At 46.5% G+C, this 17,194-nt stretch overlaps 1 protein-coding gene across 2 annotated transcripts in view; it reads right to left on the bottom strand.

Annotated features, from left to right (window-relative positions):
• Positions 1-1,548: 1,548 nt before the first annotated feature.
• The window catches only part of ADISSP (adipose secreted signaling protein), a 30,334-nt gene continuing 14,688 nt past the window's right edge, over positions 1,549-17,194 (bottom strand). For both annotated transcript variants that reach the window (XM_075186938.1, XM_075187020.1), the window contains exons 4-5: positions 11,615-11,737; positions 1,549-4,693 (exon numbers count right to left, since the gene is read on the bottom strand). In XM_075186938.1, coding sequence (XP_075043039.1) covers positions 4,593-4,693; positions 11,615-11,737 — 224 coding nt within the window. In that variant the 3' untranslated portion in view covers positions 1,549-4,592. The remainder of the gene's footprint in view (positions 4,694-11,614; positions 11,738-17,194) is intronic.

Raw genomic sequence — 17,194 nt, 5'->3', positions numbered from 1 at the left:
TTTGGAGGACATGTGCTGAGAAGCAGCCTCAGGACGCCTGAGTCACCGGGTAAGAGCTCTGTTCACCACCGATATTCTCGAGATAAAATGGCGTCTTATCGTCGTCTACTTGTGGGAGGTAAACTCAGAGTTGGGATCCTTTGAAAATATTTACCCACTATTTTATAATAATAATAATAATAAATAATAAATAATAATAATAATAATAATAAAATACGGAGATATTTAGAGAGTTTGATTCATGATCGAATGATGGTCCGTTTGCGTGCTGCGTCTTGTGTGAAATAGGTGCGACTGCCCAGAAAATGATCTTACGCCAATCAGAGCAATTACATGCGATTCATGTCAGTACACAAATTACACTTATGCCTACAACTTGAGGAGCGGAAGGGAGGACCAACGCAGTCAATGTGCAGGAAGGGCGGAAGGGAGAACTAACGTCGGCAATGTGCAGTAAGGGCGGAAGGGAGGACTAACGTCGGCAATGTACACTAAGGGCGGACTAACGTCGGCAATGTGCAGTAAGGGCGGAAGGGAGGACTAACGTCGGCAATGTACACTAAGGGCGGAAGGGAGGACTAACGTCGGCAATGTGCAGTAAGGGTGGAAGGGAGGACTAACGTCGGCAATGTACACTAAGGGCGGAAGGGAGGACTAACGTCGGCAATGTACACTAAGGGCGGAAGGGAGGACTAACACAGGCAATGTGCAGTAAGGGCGAAAGGGAAAACTAACGTCAGCAATGTACAGTAAGGGCGTGCCAACGCAGAAGAGCAGATTCAGGTCCTGCTTTTCTCGTAAGTACGCTTGGTTTTAGCCGTCTCATTCGCACCCATTACAGGGCAGGTGTAAGCGCCAACTGACAGTGATGACTGACATGCCATAGTCTAATCTACACATAAGCGTGCCACTAGCTGGCACAGAACATGTCCAAGGAAGATAACTATAAAAATACATTAAAAAGCATCTTTATGTACATAATGTAAAAATATGATTATTATGTTTTACAATCCCATTTGTATTCATTATTATACAGTATATTTTAGAATATAACATTTTTGCATGTGTTCTGATGTGATCTTACATAGGCTTGTCTTGCTCTATGTCTGTTTACACACGTAAGTAATGTTTAGGCAGAACATACTTACACCCAGGTTCAAATTGGAAAGTACATTGAGATCCACATGTCTTGCATACAGTGGGCTCTTTATAAACCGGTACATACGTGCAGGTGCGTCCGAGCATGAATCAGGCCCGTTATCTGATCTCAAATATTTATCAGAAATGAAAGCTGTAGGGAGAAGAGGACAAAGGGACGAGTTTTACTTTTTACAGTAATTTTACCCTGACTGTGGGCCAGGAACTGGACCTGAATTCAGCAGCCATGTTCCAATGTCAGGCTGCCCCCAGCTCTATCTCTGCGAGTGCGAGATGACCATGGACTGTGGGATAGGTATAAGAGAGCGTGAGAGACACCAATCATGAAGTGTCGCTCTCAGAGATGGGAGAACCTTTACGGATATGTTACACAAAGGACAAGGACACATCTGCTTGGAAATTCTGTTTTATTATAGCAAAAATAGATACACATAGGCACATAAGGGGCACAGCCATGTTCCTGCCCGCTACTTATCTCAATGTTTGTATGGGCTGAGAAAATAAACATATTTATATAACAGAACCAACAACCAGGTATAAGAGGAACAGAATGATCTAAGCACTAACAGTCTCAGCAGGGCTTCCAGATAACGCTGTACAGTGTTACTGAGTCTGACTGCAGGATATACGGAGGAGTGTTCCCTTAGAATATTATATATATTTATACATAAACACCAGCTGACAGACTCTGGAAGAACCTGCTGTAACCCAGAGCAGTCACCCAGCTACTGTCATAGCGTGGTGTTAGATAGATATATATATATATATATATATATATATATATATATATATATATATATATATATATATATATATATATATATATATCTCCATAGGCCGACTGAGCGTACTACAGTTCACTTCCTGCAATCAGAGGGTGCGGATGGGTTTATAATGAAGGTGAACTTGGAGATCAGATGGACAGCGATGTCCGCACAGCCCCAGCTAATCTCCTGTTATTACCAGTATCTCATACAATACAGACATCACCGCTGCACATGAAGAGAAGGCTTTTAGATATTTTTGGACAACTCCCTAGAAAGCAACACCACCTCCACGGTGCTGAACCTAAGAAATAGATTACAGTCCCCAATGGAAGTCTAGATCCACAGGTTGTGAACCTTTGGTTTAAATAACCCTACTAGGGTGTAACTAGAATTTTGGAATTGCCTCTTACACCCTTTTCAGTGGTGAGGTAACTTATCATGAATGTGTGGCATGGAGCGGATCATGCCCTGCACGGTTATACTTCTAGCTCACCATAACACTCTAATGCATTCACTCTAATTTAGGTTAAAGCCCATGGAAGTCATGACACTTGGTGGATGGTTGGGGAAGGGGTGGGGAGCATGACATTGGGTGGATGGTGGGGGGGCATGACATTGGGTGGATGGTGGGGGGGCATGACATTGGGTGGATGGTGGGGGGGGATTTCTGAGAACGGTCACATGGGTAACAAGCAGAAAATGTGGTACTTCCCATAGTAACATAAAATTTACTTTCATTTTATTTTGAGAAATGCCCCCCAACATCTAGATCCCCAGTGATAGGAAAGCGTAATGAAACATGGGAAGTGAAGATGCAGAACTGGGGAAGCTTTATACATTATTACACATGATGGCAGCAATTAAATGCCCTGAGTGGGAATCGTACAACTTCCTGTCAGTATCTGTGAGTACCATCAGCCTGACAGATACATCAGGTGACCACTTCCCACCATTAGCTTTGAAGTGAATGGAAGTTGCTGATTGGCTGCTATAGTCCCCAGTCTCTGTTAAACACTGAGCAAGTTAATGATGGGATTTAACTTGTACCCGTCGCCATAGACAGAATGGCTACTTCCACCGTGTCTGCACGACAAGGAAACTTTACCAGTTTACTTCTAAGTTTCCACTTCAATACTGCCCATCATATAAGTCATAAGCTGATCCTGTTAATTAGCACATTCACGCGATTCGCACCAGATTTACCATTAACGGCTGTTCTTATTGTACATGTCATCTCTTCTTACACGTTACATGGGACGCTATGCCTAATCTGACAAGTCTCCCTCCCTCATGAATATATTATGGAGCCTGTATGTATACGTATATACAGTGGACCCGGCAGCCACACACAATGGAGCCAGTCATTTTGTTGGCTGATCCAAGTCGCCCTAGGAACCAATGACGCCGAGACACAGCCTATAAATTCACTATGAATCGTTGCCATCACCATCAGACATTGGTTCCCAACAAGTCCATACGATGCGGCCCCGTGAATGATGTGCAGGCCACAATAGGATGTATTGATGCACAGCAGGACACCGGAGGGGATGGTAGATGTAGGACAGTTTATACACAGAGCAGCCCTGGCTGAAGATTACACAGGTGACATTCATATTATGACCAATGGGCTGACACAAAGAAGATTGTGTTGTGGGCCCGCTCGGCTCATCTCCAGCAGTATGAGACCAATAACATGAGGTGTCAGATACACATCGCTGAAACCTGGAATACACTGAATAACCAGGTGTGTAACAGTAAGGACATATATGTAAGTTTCCATGTGCAGCCATACAACATGTAACGTGTATCTTTATATCACCATCCTCCATGATCCGGGCAGCTGAGATCCTCTCAGACTTCCCCAGAGACAATCAATGTTTCCCAGCACTGACCACTTACACGGGGAACACCCATCAAACTTTAAGTTAACATCTGTCACCAATAATCACTGTTCTCCCTCAGTTGTATGGGTTATTATTCACATGAACCTTCTCTAGAGAGCTGTAAACAAAGTCCCAGGCAATAATAAAGACAACGTAGTTAGAGAACGCCAACGCTTCTCCTCATTACACAGACTTCTCCAGAGCAGGGTAAGGAGTCTGGGAGGAAAGTGAAGCATTCTGGGAGGAACTAGTTTCTGTTACAATGACGAATTACAGATCCTCACCTCATATTACAGATATGATACATGTGAAATATATATTATTACCAGAGCATTATAGCTGTTAAATACAACCAGTGGTCAAGAATATACAATGTTATATGTAACCATTCAGCAACAACTTTACTAAAACAAAAACACTTTTATTTAGGTTCTTAAAATGAGCGAATTTCACATTCTTGGATACTCTGAAGGTGTCATTGTCTGGCGGGTGCAGTCTCATCATCGTACCTATGGGAGTACTGGGTAAATAGATCATATTGCGGCTGTGGTATAACGCTGAAGCCAAGTGCACAGATACAACACAGGCGGAAGTAACGGCTGATATATGGCGAGGTCACATTTACACAAAACACAGGCTGAAACCTTGTATGTACCAGGACACAGACTGACATCACTCTCAGCCAATCAGATATCCCACCGATCCCATCCAATCCCTACAATTCTCATGGCTATTTCTCAGGTTTACTTTTGTAGCAAAGCTGCACAGTTATGGTGACCGTCCATCAGTCGAAGCCGTGCCAGTCACTCTGCTCCGAGTCGTACTCCAGCTCCGCCCCAATACACTTCACTCCTTCCAGCAGCATTGGAGTACCATGATGGCGGTCTACAAGAAAGCACAAAACTTTATTTGTAGTGACAAACACAAGTCCTTACAGTCAGTGCCTCAGAAACCTGAAATTACTACAACTTATGGAAAATACATGATCACTGAAAGCTATAACAGTAGTAGGCACCAACATGCATCTTAACCTGTTGTAGAACCACACGCTCCAACATGTAGCTGGAAGTACAGACAGGCAATCTGTCGCTCTGATGCTGTTGTAGAACTACAAGTTCCAGCAAGGTAACCTGTGAGTTATATCATAAAACAGAACCCCTGGATATAATGTCCCCATATATCAGACTGGTATCTCCATGTCCGCTCAGACCACAGGACACGTCCACCTACAGGTGCGGTCAGTAGCATTATTCTACTTATTACTGTAGTAACAATGACTGACATCTCTCCTACTAAACAGCCTGTATCAGCCAGAGCAGCAGATAATCTTCCTGCAATGGACTCGTTCATGTGATGTTGAATATTTCTGTCCTTTTTGGTTTACATGCCCCAAATTTATTGGAAGGAAACGGATCGTCGCTCTCAGCAAGAAATGAGTATTAAGGGATTTGCAATAATGTAAAATGCGTTGTGACAGGATGGACCTCCTATGCCACCCTGTCTGTTGTGTTGCTGGGGACCACCTGGGCTTGCCTTGCCACCGCCCACTTTTCTTTATCCTAAATGCAACCTCTAACCGCAGTTGGAGTGTCTTTTATTACTGCCACCACTGGACTCCTTAGCGGCACCTAGAACCGGTTCTTTCTGGGCAACTCTCGCAGCTAGTTTACCCTTTTACTGGGCACCTGGGCTGGTACCCCTGACCTTTTCCTTCAGATCAGAGTTCCTATGGATGGTTCCCCCTGGCCTATTACACTGACCAGTGCTGCCAGTAGCGGGCAGAGCGTTGGTACTAGATGTTGGGTCCCAGCCTCAGAACAGACGGATAACGGATTAAATTGGTAACAGGAATTACAGCAGGTAAGTAGGCATCAAAGCAGGATAGTGAAGCAGTGATATTTTATTAGCTCAGGTGTCCTAATAAGTTACACACCAGTTTGTGGTACTAGCGAACTTTTCAGAAGTGTACAGATAGTATAATACATTTCACTGTAACACAGGGCTCTTTAAATACAGTTTTAGGACACTAGCATGGCAGAAAGTAACACTGCCCCCCTGATCCTAGATGGCTCCGCAAAGACTGATAAATCACATTCCATAATTACCATTAGGATGTAATATATCCTTTAACCGTGGAGCGAACGCAATTTAAGCCGTAACAAAATTTACATCAATCTCTTTGTTTACTAAAACTGGGTGTTAAGTTTCCTGTATTACCTGTATCCGGAGTCTACATTGTTCAGACGTGTTGGGTACAGCAATGTCGGGACCACGCAGGTTAACTGCAATTAACCTGCCTGGTCCCGACATTGCCGCTTTAGTCCCAGTCGGAAGGAGGCCCTTTCATCCTTCTGCCTCCATCGGATTTCTGCAGAGTCGTTTTGGAGGCAAGTCTGTCAATACTGATGTAGTTTTTTCCTGAAATCGTTCTTTTCTTGCAGGTCTTCTCACTGTCAAATTTTTGTCCTTGCGGAAGCGATTAGCACCGGTTCAGACAGGTTCCTGACTCTCTAACATGGCATAACATGGCGTGACAACAGGTAACAACCTCCTGCTCTGCTTTCAGGCCAAAGCAGGTGCTTGTCACTTCAGAGATGAAAATAATTACTTAAGATGAGATCACCTGCCTTCAGACAATCACAGAAAACATTTCCTTCCCTGGCATATGTTTATTGCCTCAGAAATCAGTACATTGCTAATACAGAAATATAATAGAATCAAAATCAGTAGATTTGCAATGATATAAATTGGCACCTGCGCCACTAATCAAAATAAATTCTACAATAAATTATTTCTGTGTGCTCCAGCCACACAATGTTCTAAAAACTCTGTGGGTATTTTAGCTAATGACTGCATTAGAGCCATGCACATTATGGTCTGCTTCGTGTATGTGTTCTGGGTGGTCCGGTCTGGCACCGATATTCCCATTGTACAATTCCTACATCGTCCAAGCCTTCTACAACGTAACCAAGAGTCCAGGTGATGTGTAAGGTGGTCATTACATGGAGAGAGCTGCCATATCTCTTCCCGCTACCAGCACACGGAGGTCTACACCACCTTCTACAAAGAGGACACAACTCTCAAGGTTCTTTATATTAAAGGGCTAATCATAGTAACATACATATGGAAACGTTTCCACACTTTGACACATTGGTCATATCTGACTTTACACTCATCTGTTTAGATCGGTTTAAATGTGAATGCAGATTATAACCCCATGACGATCGCTACCCCGTTTTATCCAAACAAGGCTGACAGACTGGTGCTCTGGGTGGGAGAACGTCCCCCACTTCACCCGCTGTGGCCATTGTACAGATATATTTCTAGATACCTGTGTAATCTGTACAGTCACAAAGAGGAGCGTCCTGGAGTGAAGGTCTCACATTACATTCAGTAAAGTCACTTACTAACATATAATCATAGTCAGCGTTTCCTGAATACATTGTGTCCAGTAATAATCGCAGGATCTGAACACCGCGGCTGCCTCCGTCAGGGCAGGTCCTAGTAACAAGGTGTCTCCAGAGGTTGGAGTGCGCTGGAGAAAGTCACAGCTCCAGTCAGCGTTCCCATAGAGCTGCATTGTATTGATAACGCAGTGAACGCTTGTTAGACAGTGCGTCCCTGTATAGGACCAGTCAGACTGCAGCTATTAGTGTCACTCTGAGAACATCACGTAATTGCTGTAAAAGAACAATACATGTTCTAGGCCTTGCCCCTCATTACATACAGTTTGCTCTATATTGCTGCATTTAAATGTTTCTATAAAACTGCACCTTCTTCCTGCCCCTAACATGACAGGTGGCATTAGATCAACCATGGGGAAATGTATAATGATTGTCCCTACCATGTGTCCCTGAATGGAAGAGTTTCTCAGCTGCAGCAATTTGGGGATGAAAACAACAGGACTCATTACTTCAAACAACTAATACACCCCAATAACCAGCACCCCCCCCCCCCTCCCCCCTGCGTTCTCTGATCAGAGAGAGGGGAGTCGTGGTCGGATAACAAAGATACCTATATGATCAGCACTAAGCTATGCCAACTATTCCATCTGCTTTCATGAGCTTCCTTAAAGTGATGGACCAGCCCACCACTAAATACCACTAATCCCCACTAGAGGTTTCGCCTGCCACCCCAGCCACCATCGCTAGAGGTTCCGCCTGCCCCCCAGCCACCATCGCTAGAGGTTCCGCCTGTCCTCCAGGCACCACCGCTAGAGGTTCCGCCTGTCCTCCAGGCACCACAGCTAGAGGTTCCGCCTGTCCTCCAGGCACCACAGCTAGAGGTTCCGCCTGTCCTCCAGGCACCACAGCTAGAGGTTCCGCCTGTCCCCCAGGCACCACAGCTAGAGGTTCCGCCTGTCCCCCAGGCACCACAGCTAGAGGTTCCGCCTGCCCCCCAGGCACCACAGCTAGAGGTTCCGCCTGCCCCCCAGCCCCCACCGCTAGAGGTTCCGCCTGCCCCCCAGCCCCCACCGCTAGAGGTTCCGCCTGCCCCCCAGCCCCCACCGCTAGAGGTTCCGCCTGCCCCCCAGCCCCCACCGCTAGAGGTTCCGCCTGCCCCCCAGCCCCCACCGCTAGAGGTTCCGCCTGCCCCCCAGCCCCCACCGCTAGAGGTTCCGCCTGCCCCCCAGCCCCCACCGCTAGAGGTTCCGCCTGCCCCCCAGCCCCCACCGCTAGAGGTTCCGCCTGCCCCCCAGCCCCCACCGCTAGAGGTTCCGCCTGCCCCCCAGCCCCCACCGCTAGAGGTTCCGCCTGCCCCCCAGCCCCCACCGCTAGAGGTTCCGCCTGCCCCCCAGCCCCCACCGCTAGAGTTTCCGCCTGCCACCCCAGCCCCCACCGCTAGAGGTTCCGCCTGCCACCCCAGCCCCCACCGCTAGAGGTTCCGCCTGCCACCCCAGCCACCATCGCTAGAGGATCCGCCTGCCACCCCAGCCACCATCGCTAGAGGTTCCGCCTGCCACCCCAGCCACCACCGCTAGAGGTTCCGCCTGCCACCCCAGCCACCACCGCTAGAGGTTCCGCCTGCCCCCCAGCCCCCACCGCTAGAGGTTCCGCCTGCCCCCCAGCCCCCACCGCTAGAGGTTCCGCCTGCCCCCCAGCCTCTACAGGCACTATATACCCACTCTTTCATTCTGACTTCATTACTACTAGTCATATACCAGAGAGCACTGCGTCCTCCAGCATTTTACAATCATTTTTGTTGCACCCGCCATACACAGCCATAAATGGTACAAGAGGAATGAAATGACAGCTGCTCGATGCTCTGGTTCCCTGTCCTGGAGGGATCTGAGAGAGCGGCTGACAGCGAGATGTCACATAACACAGAGAAGATCTGTTCCCAGCATTCTGCCAGACACAGCATCTGCTCCGAGTGTTATCTGGTCTAGACTGGAAGACATCAGAGTGTTACACTGCAGGTATTAATAGGGTCAGGAGCGGTGGCTCAGTGGTTAGCACTTCTGCCTCACAGCACTGGGGTCATGGGTTCGATTCCTGATCAGGAGTTTGCATGGTTCCCCCCCCTAGTCTCTCTCTGTCTGTGTGTGTATACTGTGTGTATTAGTTTACTCCAGCTATACACCTGTTCCATGACCCAGAGGGGACTCTAATGGTCAGTGTACTTAGGTTTCCAGTGTAACACCCAGGGTGGTACCACCTAGACTGGTTACCCCTGTCACGGGATACCAGGTGTAACACCCAGGGTGGTACCACCTAGACTGTGGGCACCCCTGTCACCGGATACCAGGTGTAACACCCAGGGTGGTACCACCTAGACTGTGGGCACCCCTGTCACCGGATACCAGGTGTAACACCCAGGGTGGTACCACCTAGACTGTGGGCACCCCTGTCACCGGATACCAGGTGTAACACCCAGGGTGGTACCACCTAGACTGTGGGCACCCCTGGCACCGGTTACCAGGTGTAACACCCAGGGTGGTACCACCTAGACTGTGGGCACCCCTGGCACCGGTTACCAGGTGTAACACCCAGGGTGGTACCACCTAAACTGTGGGCACCCCTGGCACCGGATACCAGGTGTAACACCCAGGGTGGTACCACCTAAACTGTGGGCACCCCTGGCACCGGATACCAGGTGTAACACCCAGGGTGGTACCACCTAAACTGTGGGCACCCCTGGCACCGCATTCCAGGGTTGCAGTTGGGGAGTGATGGGAGGGTGTTTTTTTTGATGTTTTGGAATATTTTGTATTATGATAATATAACTTTTCCACAATGATTTACTTGTACAGCAATATCTACACATCTTACGTGGGTTTTACAGCTATATCTCCGATAATGGATCACGTGGCACAAGATTTAAGTGGGGGAACAAGAATACACCTAAAACGTTATTAGCCAAGAAGAAATGGCAGAATTCACTCATACAACCTTCCTAACAATAAAATGACCACCACAAAACAGAGAGGGCCTGAGTCATGAAGGCAAAAAATGGGTACATGTTCTCTGGGACAAACCATGTTACAATACAAGGGGTGCAAAGTAGTTTATTTTTTTGCGCATAAGTTAAATACTGGATGTTTTTTCATCTAGCACACAAATACTTAATAGCTTTATTACTACACTGAAATTTAAAGTTGATCTAGGACATGCCCTACCCCAACTATAACTCTGTCCCCACATTTTAAATTTACCCCCCCCCCCTCCAATGCAACATGGTTTTGCCCAGGTGCAAATGTTACTCCTTTTTTATGTTTTGCTCTCCTTAATGACTCAGGCCCAGAAAGTCCAGTAACAGGCGAGTAATAAGTCCCTCACCTTTGTGTCACGTGACGCGATACTAGACGGAATGTGCGCTACATACTGGGTAAAATAAGACACATGCAGCTAATAGTAGTGCTGCAACCTATATACACACACATTATATATATATATATATATATTAGTCGTCGTATTTTGTAATTCTCTTTTTGGAAGGTCTACATCAATGTCAGTTACGGATGGTTTACTACGTTTTGCATAAAGAAATGAAGGCAGACCAGTGTGGATGAGGAGACTGCATGACAACTGCAGAATAACAATAAGAATTAGAATTATACCGCAGATTGAGAATCTCGGCTGGCATTTTATAAAGCCTTTTAAGCCAACGCTGAACATTTCAATTTAAAATGCTGAGCGGTTGTTTATGAAGTGTTTGTGTCTGTAAACAGCAGCGAATGCACCTCCGGAATAATAAATGGCTGATGGTAGCAGACACTTGGGCGTGTATTCCCCATGGACAGACAGAAACATCAGGAGCGGGAGTCACTAATCACACCGGGCGTCAGAGAGGTGTATGTACTGTACGTCTCCTCACAGTGATAGACACTTACATGAAGGACAGCTGAAGACTTGTAGGATCATGGTCTATAATAAAAGTATTACTCATCACCAGTAAGAAATACAAGGCGCTGAGAGTGGATGAACGTAACCACTTGTAATAAAATAGTCAGCACTCTGGTGAGAGAATGTGACAGCCACTACCACAATGGTATCTCACACTGTACACACAGCTACATACTACACACACACACACACACACAACAGATCCAACAAACAAAGTCATTTAATCAGAGTAATGCCTGTGGCCTCAGATGAGATGTGTGACCAGGATTAGTGGTGGAGAAGACTCCTGCAGTGCGAGGAATGTGCCCTAACAGACTGAAATAATAATATTACAGAACTTACTAACAAGACACCAAGTGGAGGAACGGTCATATCCATCTACCATTACTACGCTGGAGCAACACCAATTTTGGTCACTCTTGAGCCCCAGGCACTAAACTACACAGACATAATCTCTTACCCAGGACTCGCGCGTGGACCACAACCTTGATAAAAGTCTTGTCATTCGTCTCACTCGCCAGGATCATCTCTTCCTTTAACACACCTTCTTTATGTGCCGTGTACTCACAGGTAATGCTGTGCCCTGCGGAGAGAGAACATGTAACCCCTATTAATATGTAGCCATAAGAAGTGCCCTCACATGGGTTTATTCGTACAATCCATATACATGTAACAAGATCCTGCTAGAAGTCGCTTGGTTATAATTTACAGGGCAAAAAAAAAAAAAAAAAAAATTACCCCATCTTGCTTACGTGCCCCCACATTCCACTCGGTCAGTAATCAACCCTCCTCGTCTTACCTCACATACAAGACATAGGGACAAGAGAGGCCAGGATGGATAGATTTATAGATATATAAACACCCAATCGGGTGTAATGCTAAAAAGTTTGGGAAACCTGAGCCCAGTGGTGGGGTGCGACTAACAGGGACAGAGCAGAGATGGAGATGGGCAGGATACGGACAAGAGGAGAGGTGGGGAGTGACACAGGATGACCTGGGCCCAGCAGCGGGGTGCGACTAACGGGGACAGAGCAGTGATGGAGATGGGCAGGATACGGACAAGAGGAGAGGTGGGGAGTGACACAGGATGACCTGGGCCCAGTGGTGGTGCGACTAACGGGGACAGAGCAGAGATGGAGATGGGAAGGATACGGACAAGAGGAGATGTAGGGAGTGGCACAGGATAACCTAGGCCCAGTGGTGGGGCGACTAACAGGGACAGAGCAGAGATGGAGATGTGAAGGATACGGACAAGAGGAGAACCACGAAGCTGAGGAGCCGAAGGCAGAGATAACAGGAGGAGGAGGACACGAGGAAAAGTATAAAAAAGTAAATTGTATTAATTTCATCCTCTGAACATGGAATAAATGTAATTATATAAGCACAATATCCCTGTAACTGAAAGCAGTATTGGTTCAGCCACTATCCAGTCTGCTGCAACAGTAAATCAGCCTCATCCATCTACAGACTGTGCTGCATCTGTCTGCAAACCGGGCACAAGAACAGATCAGAGCTGGGAGAGGCCTTGTTAACATAAAATGTAGGAAAATCATTAAAAGATCAATAGAAGGGATTGTAATGTTGTATATTACCCATATTATCTATCTCCTGCAGCTGGTTCTCCCCTCACATCACGGCTGAGCAGAGACCTTAATATATGAAATCTGCCCCATCCCGTTGGTAGAAGCGGATCTATTTGAAAAGAAGGAGAGGCGGGACAAGGCAAAGAAGCCTGAACTTCACATATGTGACTGACTGCTTTGCAGTCTCCGTGGCGCTCACATAAGGTGGTACAGCCAGTGATGTCACAGCGAGGTTAGAGCACTGTTAATTAGAACATTACTTTGCACAACCTGCATATTGCAACATGCCAAGGCTGTCTAACGGATGGACCTAGGCATGATGGGTAGTGCCGAAGCTACATCAGCCATGAAGCCAAGTGGTCTCACTGACCGCAATATCAGTTTCAGGTGTTTGCTGCTGTAACAAAAGTGAAGTTTTATTGGTTGGAGTAGACTCTTGTAGGGCTGTAATGGAGGGTGTAGCACTATGGTGGGCATACTGCTGTACATTAGATTTTATTCAACCAATGATGGTCAATGCAGGGCCGCAAGCTGCCATCTTTTTTGGCTACGAAGAAGCAACCTACTGCCACGGGAGACTTAAAAGGATGATTGAACCCTTTTAGAAGATTCTCCTTCACATATAGTTCCATAGCTTGAGGCTCAGGAATAAAGAGAGAGTATAAACGACCTTTAGGCAACTTAGAGCCAGGAATTAGGTTTATTGCACAATCATACTCCCGATGAGGGGGAAGAGAATCCATTTTTTTTTTTCTTAGAAAATACATTGCGGAATTCTTGGTATGGAGCAGGAACGGTTTCCGGGTCAGGCTGAAGAACTCTGAGAGGTAAAATCAAGCAAGTAGACGAACACGCAGTACTCCAACAAAGGATCTTTCCAGTCAATGAGGGGATTATGGCTTTGAAGCCAAGGATACCCTAGAATCAACGAAGCAGAGGGGCACAAGGTCAAGAAAAAAGGAAGAACTTCAGTATGAAAGGCACCTTCAGACAACTGAATAGGAGGTGTCATGACCATCGCCTAGACTCAGTGCAGTATTCTTTGGCAGTGCGCAGCCCTTGTTTCAGGACTCTAAGATGAGACTCTGCCGAGGTCACTGTCTGAATCATCATAAAGAACACCCAAAGCATTGAAGACGGCGTCAACTGATTGCAGAGAGCGACTTGTGGGTGGAAGCCAAAACGCCCAGGACCGAGGATCACCCTGGAGCAGGGAGATAACGATGCCGACTCTTTGCTGCTCAGAGCCAGTAGAGTTTACAGTGCTCCTTAAAATTGCGAAAAGAAGCCCCATCACCGGAGAAGCGATCAGGTAGATTCAATTTGGGTTCCATTGTAGAACCTGGAGAGCCTTGCTGGGCTGCCTGTTTCCTGACTAGAGACCTTTCTTCTCCCGCTACTCCATCACACTTTATTTTCTTATCCGTGGAGAAATGAACAGAACAATTTATAAACACATGCAGATATAGCCGGCAATAATACTTTGTGTCTCTCTCATTACAGTTGGTGGAGAATAGAGAGAGAGGTAATAACTTCCCCGATATAAAAACATACTGATCACATCTGAATAAAGCCTCCGCATTCAGGACACAGAAACGGAGGCCTCTGAGAGCATGTTTTATACAAGTGACACGTCAGCTACAGTCACAATCACATAGTAAATAGATTGGGTCTCTGCTGCTGTAATGATTTCTGGTACTGGGACAGTGGTTCTGTGTCTTGCTGTATCTCCTGCAGGTCCATCTGTACAGTAACGGCTGCAGATTCTGTACTACACACAACACCCAGTGTCACTGTGAAGGGAACGGAGGACAGTCCCGGCTCCTCAGATTGTAGAACCACAAGTCACAGCAAGCCCTGCTGGGTACTTCCACAACAGTTTATATATTATTACAGGTGGTGAGAGATGCAGAATATTACACAACATTTCTCATGTTTCCTAACCTATTGGAGCCTTTCACCAAATGTTCCCCCCTCTGTAACCATGGCACAGACACCATATGTGGCACAGGGTACTCCTGTAGCCTAACCAGGGGGGTATGTGACCCTCTAATACTAACCCACTTGTAGGGGAAGCCAAGAAAACCCCAAAGGGAAGAAACTGCTATCACAGCAGCCAGCGTCCTCCTATAGGAAACAAGGACTCAGATACTGAGCTGGGGTGTCAGGCTGCATATTAATACAGAGGACAAAGACAACCTATAGTCCACTACAATATCAGCGTGATGGCCACGCCCACAGCGCTCAGGAGCACGAGACACGAGGGGAGTGCAGATACGTGCGGGTCTGCAATATATTAAACTGGAAACAGCCCAATACCTGGTATGTGCACTCAGACATCATTCCCATTCAGCCTCAACTCTGCTGTCAGATAGATTCAATTACATGGCTATTTGCCGGCAACCCTTCGTTCTCCTAATGAGTTTGCAAATCTTAAACCAATTTTCCCTGTGCCCAATATAATTTCAGTAAATGGATGATTGTGCCTGCGGAGGAAAGGTATCTATTAGTGAGCTCTTATACACAGAACATCTGTATGAATCACTGCATACATTACAGAGTGTAATCGCTGTACTATGTGTCTAACGCACTGTGCATATATAACATCAGTATTATACCTATACACACAGACACACACACACATACATTGTGAATGAATAAAAATAGGTAACATTGTAATTCAGATCAAATTATTTGTGGGACAGTGAGTAAGAGTGATCGTAGTAATCAGTGAGATATAGGCCGGAGTTTAAGAAAACAGGGCGAGGGAAGCAGCCAAGAGGTACAGAGGGTGATGGGATTGTAGAAGAAGCACACAAGGAAAGAGGGCCCTGTTTCTGAGAGCTCACATCCTAAAGGGAAGGGGGAGACACAGATAGGGTGGTACTAACTGGGGGAGAGAGCCAGGACACGGGAGTTAGGAGGACTGATAGACTTGAATAAAGAAATGAGTCTTAAGGAAACGCTTGAAGTCTTTGAGAGTAGATGCTAACCTGATGGAACGTGGAAGATCGTTCAACAGCTGGGGAGCAGCCCGGGCAAAGTCCTGGAGGCGGGAGTGTGAAGAGGGGTGTAGTGTAGTAGTGAGGCGGCGGTCACAGGCAGAGCGGAGGGGGCGGCTAGGAATGTAGCTAAAGATGAGATTGGAGATGTAGGTGAGGGTGAGGTGTTTAAATGTAGGGGGACAGCAGAAATAGAGGCGGGCAGCAGCATTGAGGAGGGGTTAGGTGAGAGTCGGGTAGGCCAGAGAGAAGGAGGTTACAGTAATCAAGGCGAGAGATTACAAGAGCGTTAATAAGAGTTTTGGTGGCTTCCTTGGTGAGAAAGGCTCATATCCTGCATATATATTGCAGAGGTGGAAGTAGAAGGATATTGAAAGGGACAGAATGTGGGGATTGAAATAGAGGGAGAAGTCGAGGATGACTCCAAGGCATCGGACTTGAGGGACAGAAAGGAAAGTAGTAGTATTAACAGAAAGATAGGGGGGAGGTGAGGAAGATCTGGAAGGGGGGGGGTGATTAGTTAATTCTTGAAAATATTGAGTTTAAGGAAGCACTGGGACATCCAAGATGAAATGGCAGAGAGACAGCAAGAGACATGAGACATAAAGGACAGGGAGGGGTCAGAGGATGAAAGATTTGGGTACCATCAGCATAGAGGTGGTACTGGTGGCCAAAGAAGCAGATGAGGGCACCAACAGAGGAGGTGTAGAGGGAGAAGAGCATGGAAGAGGGGGGGTGTGGAGTCATCTGTAGAGGCTGGTAAGGTAAGAGGACAACCAGGAGAGGACAGTGTCACAGAGCTTATAAATTTGATAGTTTGCAAAAGGAGATCAAAGGCAGCAGAGAGGTTGAGAGGATACGAAGGGAGAAGTGTCCTTTAGGTTTAGTGAAGAGAAAGTCATTAGTGACCTTAGTGTGGGCAGTATCGGTGGAGTGAAGTGGAAGGGGCGACAACTGGATTGGAGTAGGTCAAGGAGTGATATATATCTATACATCTATATTTAATGCACTTAAGAGGAAGACTTTGTGTATAAATAGTATATGATGATGATTATGTATATACCCGTTATACCTATACATACACCCCACCCCCTGCTCCATCCTGCTCAGGTGACCACAGCCAAATACCTCCCAACAATAACTCCCATTTTTTGGAACTATACATTTTACATTAGATCTGACATTTGTGTTGTTAATCTAGAAGATGTTGTGTATATGATTATTCTGTAATGAACACCTACAAGTAATACACCCCTCCCTTTCTCTGGGACTCACACCACATCACATACAGCACGGCCTTCTTCAGATCACTGACCATGGTTATTTCCCAGAGTTCTCTGCACACAGTGGAGGCAGCCATTTCTGAGAATGCAGCCAATCAGAAGACTAGGAATCAGCGCCTGATGAACATTGTACAAGTCTGGCAGTGCCTTCACTACCTCCTAATGAATGGAT

This window comes from Mixophyes fleayi, chromosome 1, assembly GCF_038048845.1.
Source record: "Mixophyes fleayi isolate aMixFle1 chromosome 1, aMixFle1.hap1, whole genome shotgun sequence".
NCBI lineage: Eukaryota > Metazoa > Chordata > Amphibia > Anura > Limnodynastidae > Mixophyes > Mixophyes fleayi.
The sequence above is the reverse complement of the archived record's forward strand: the minus strand, read 5'-3'. Positions and strand labels throughout refer to the sequence as shown.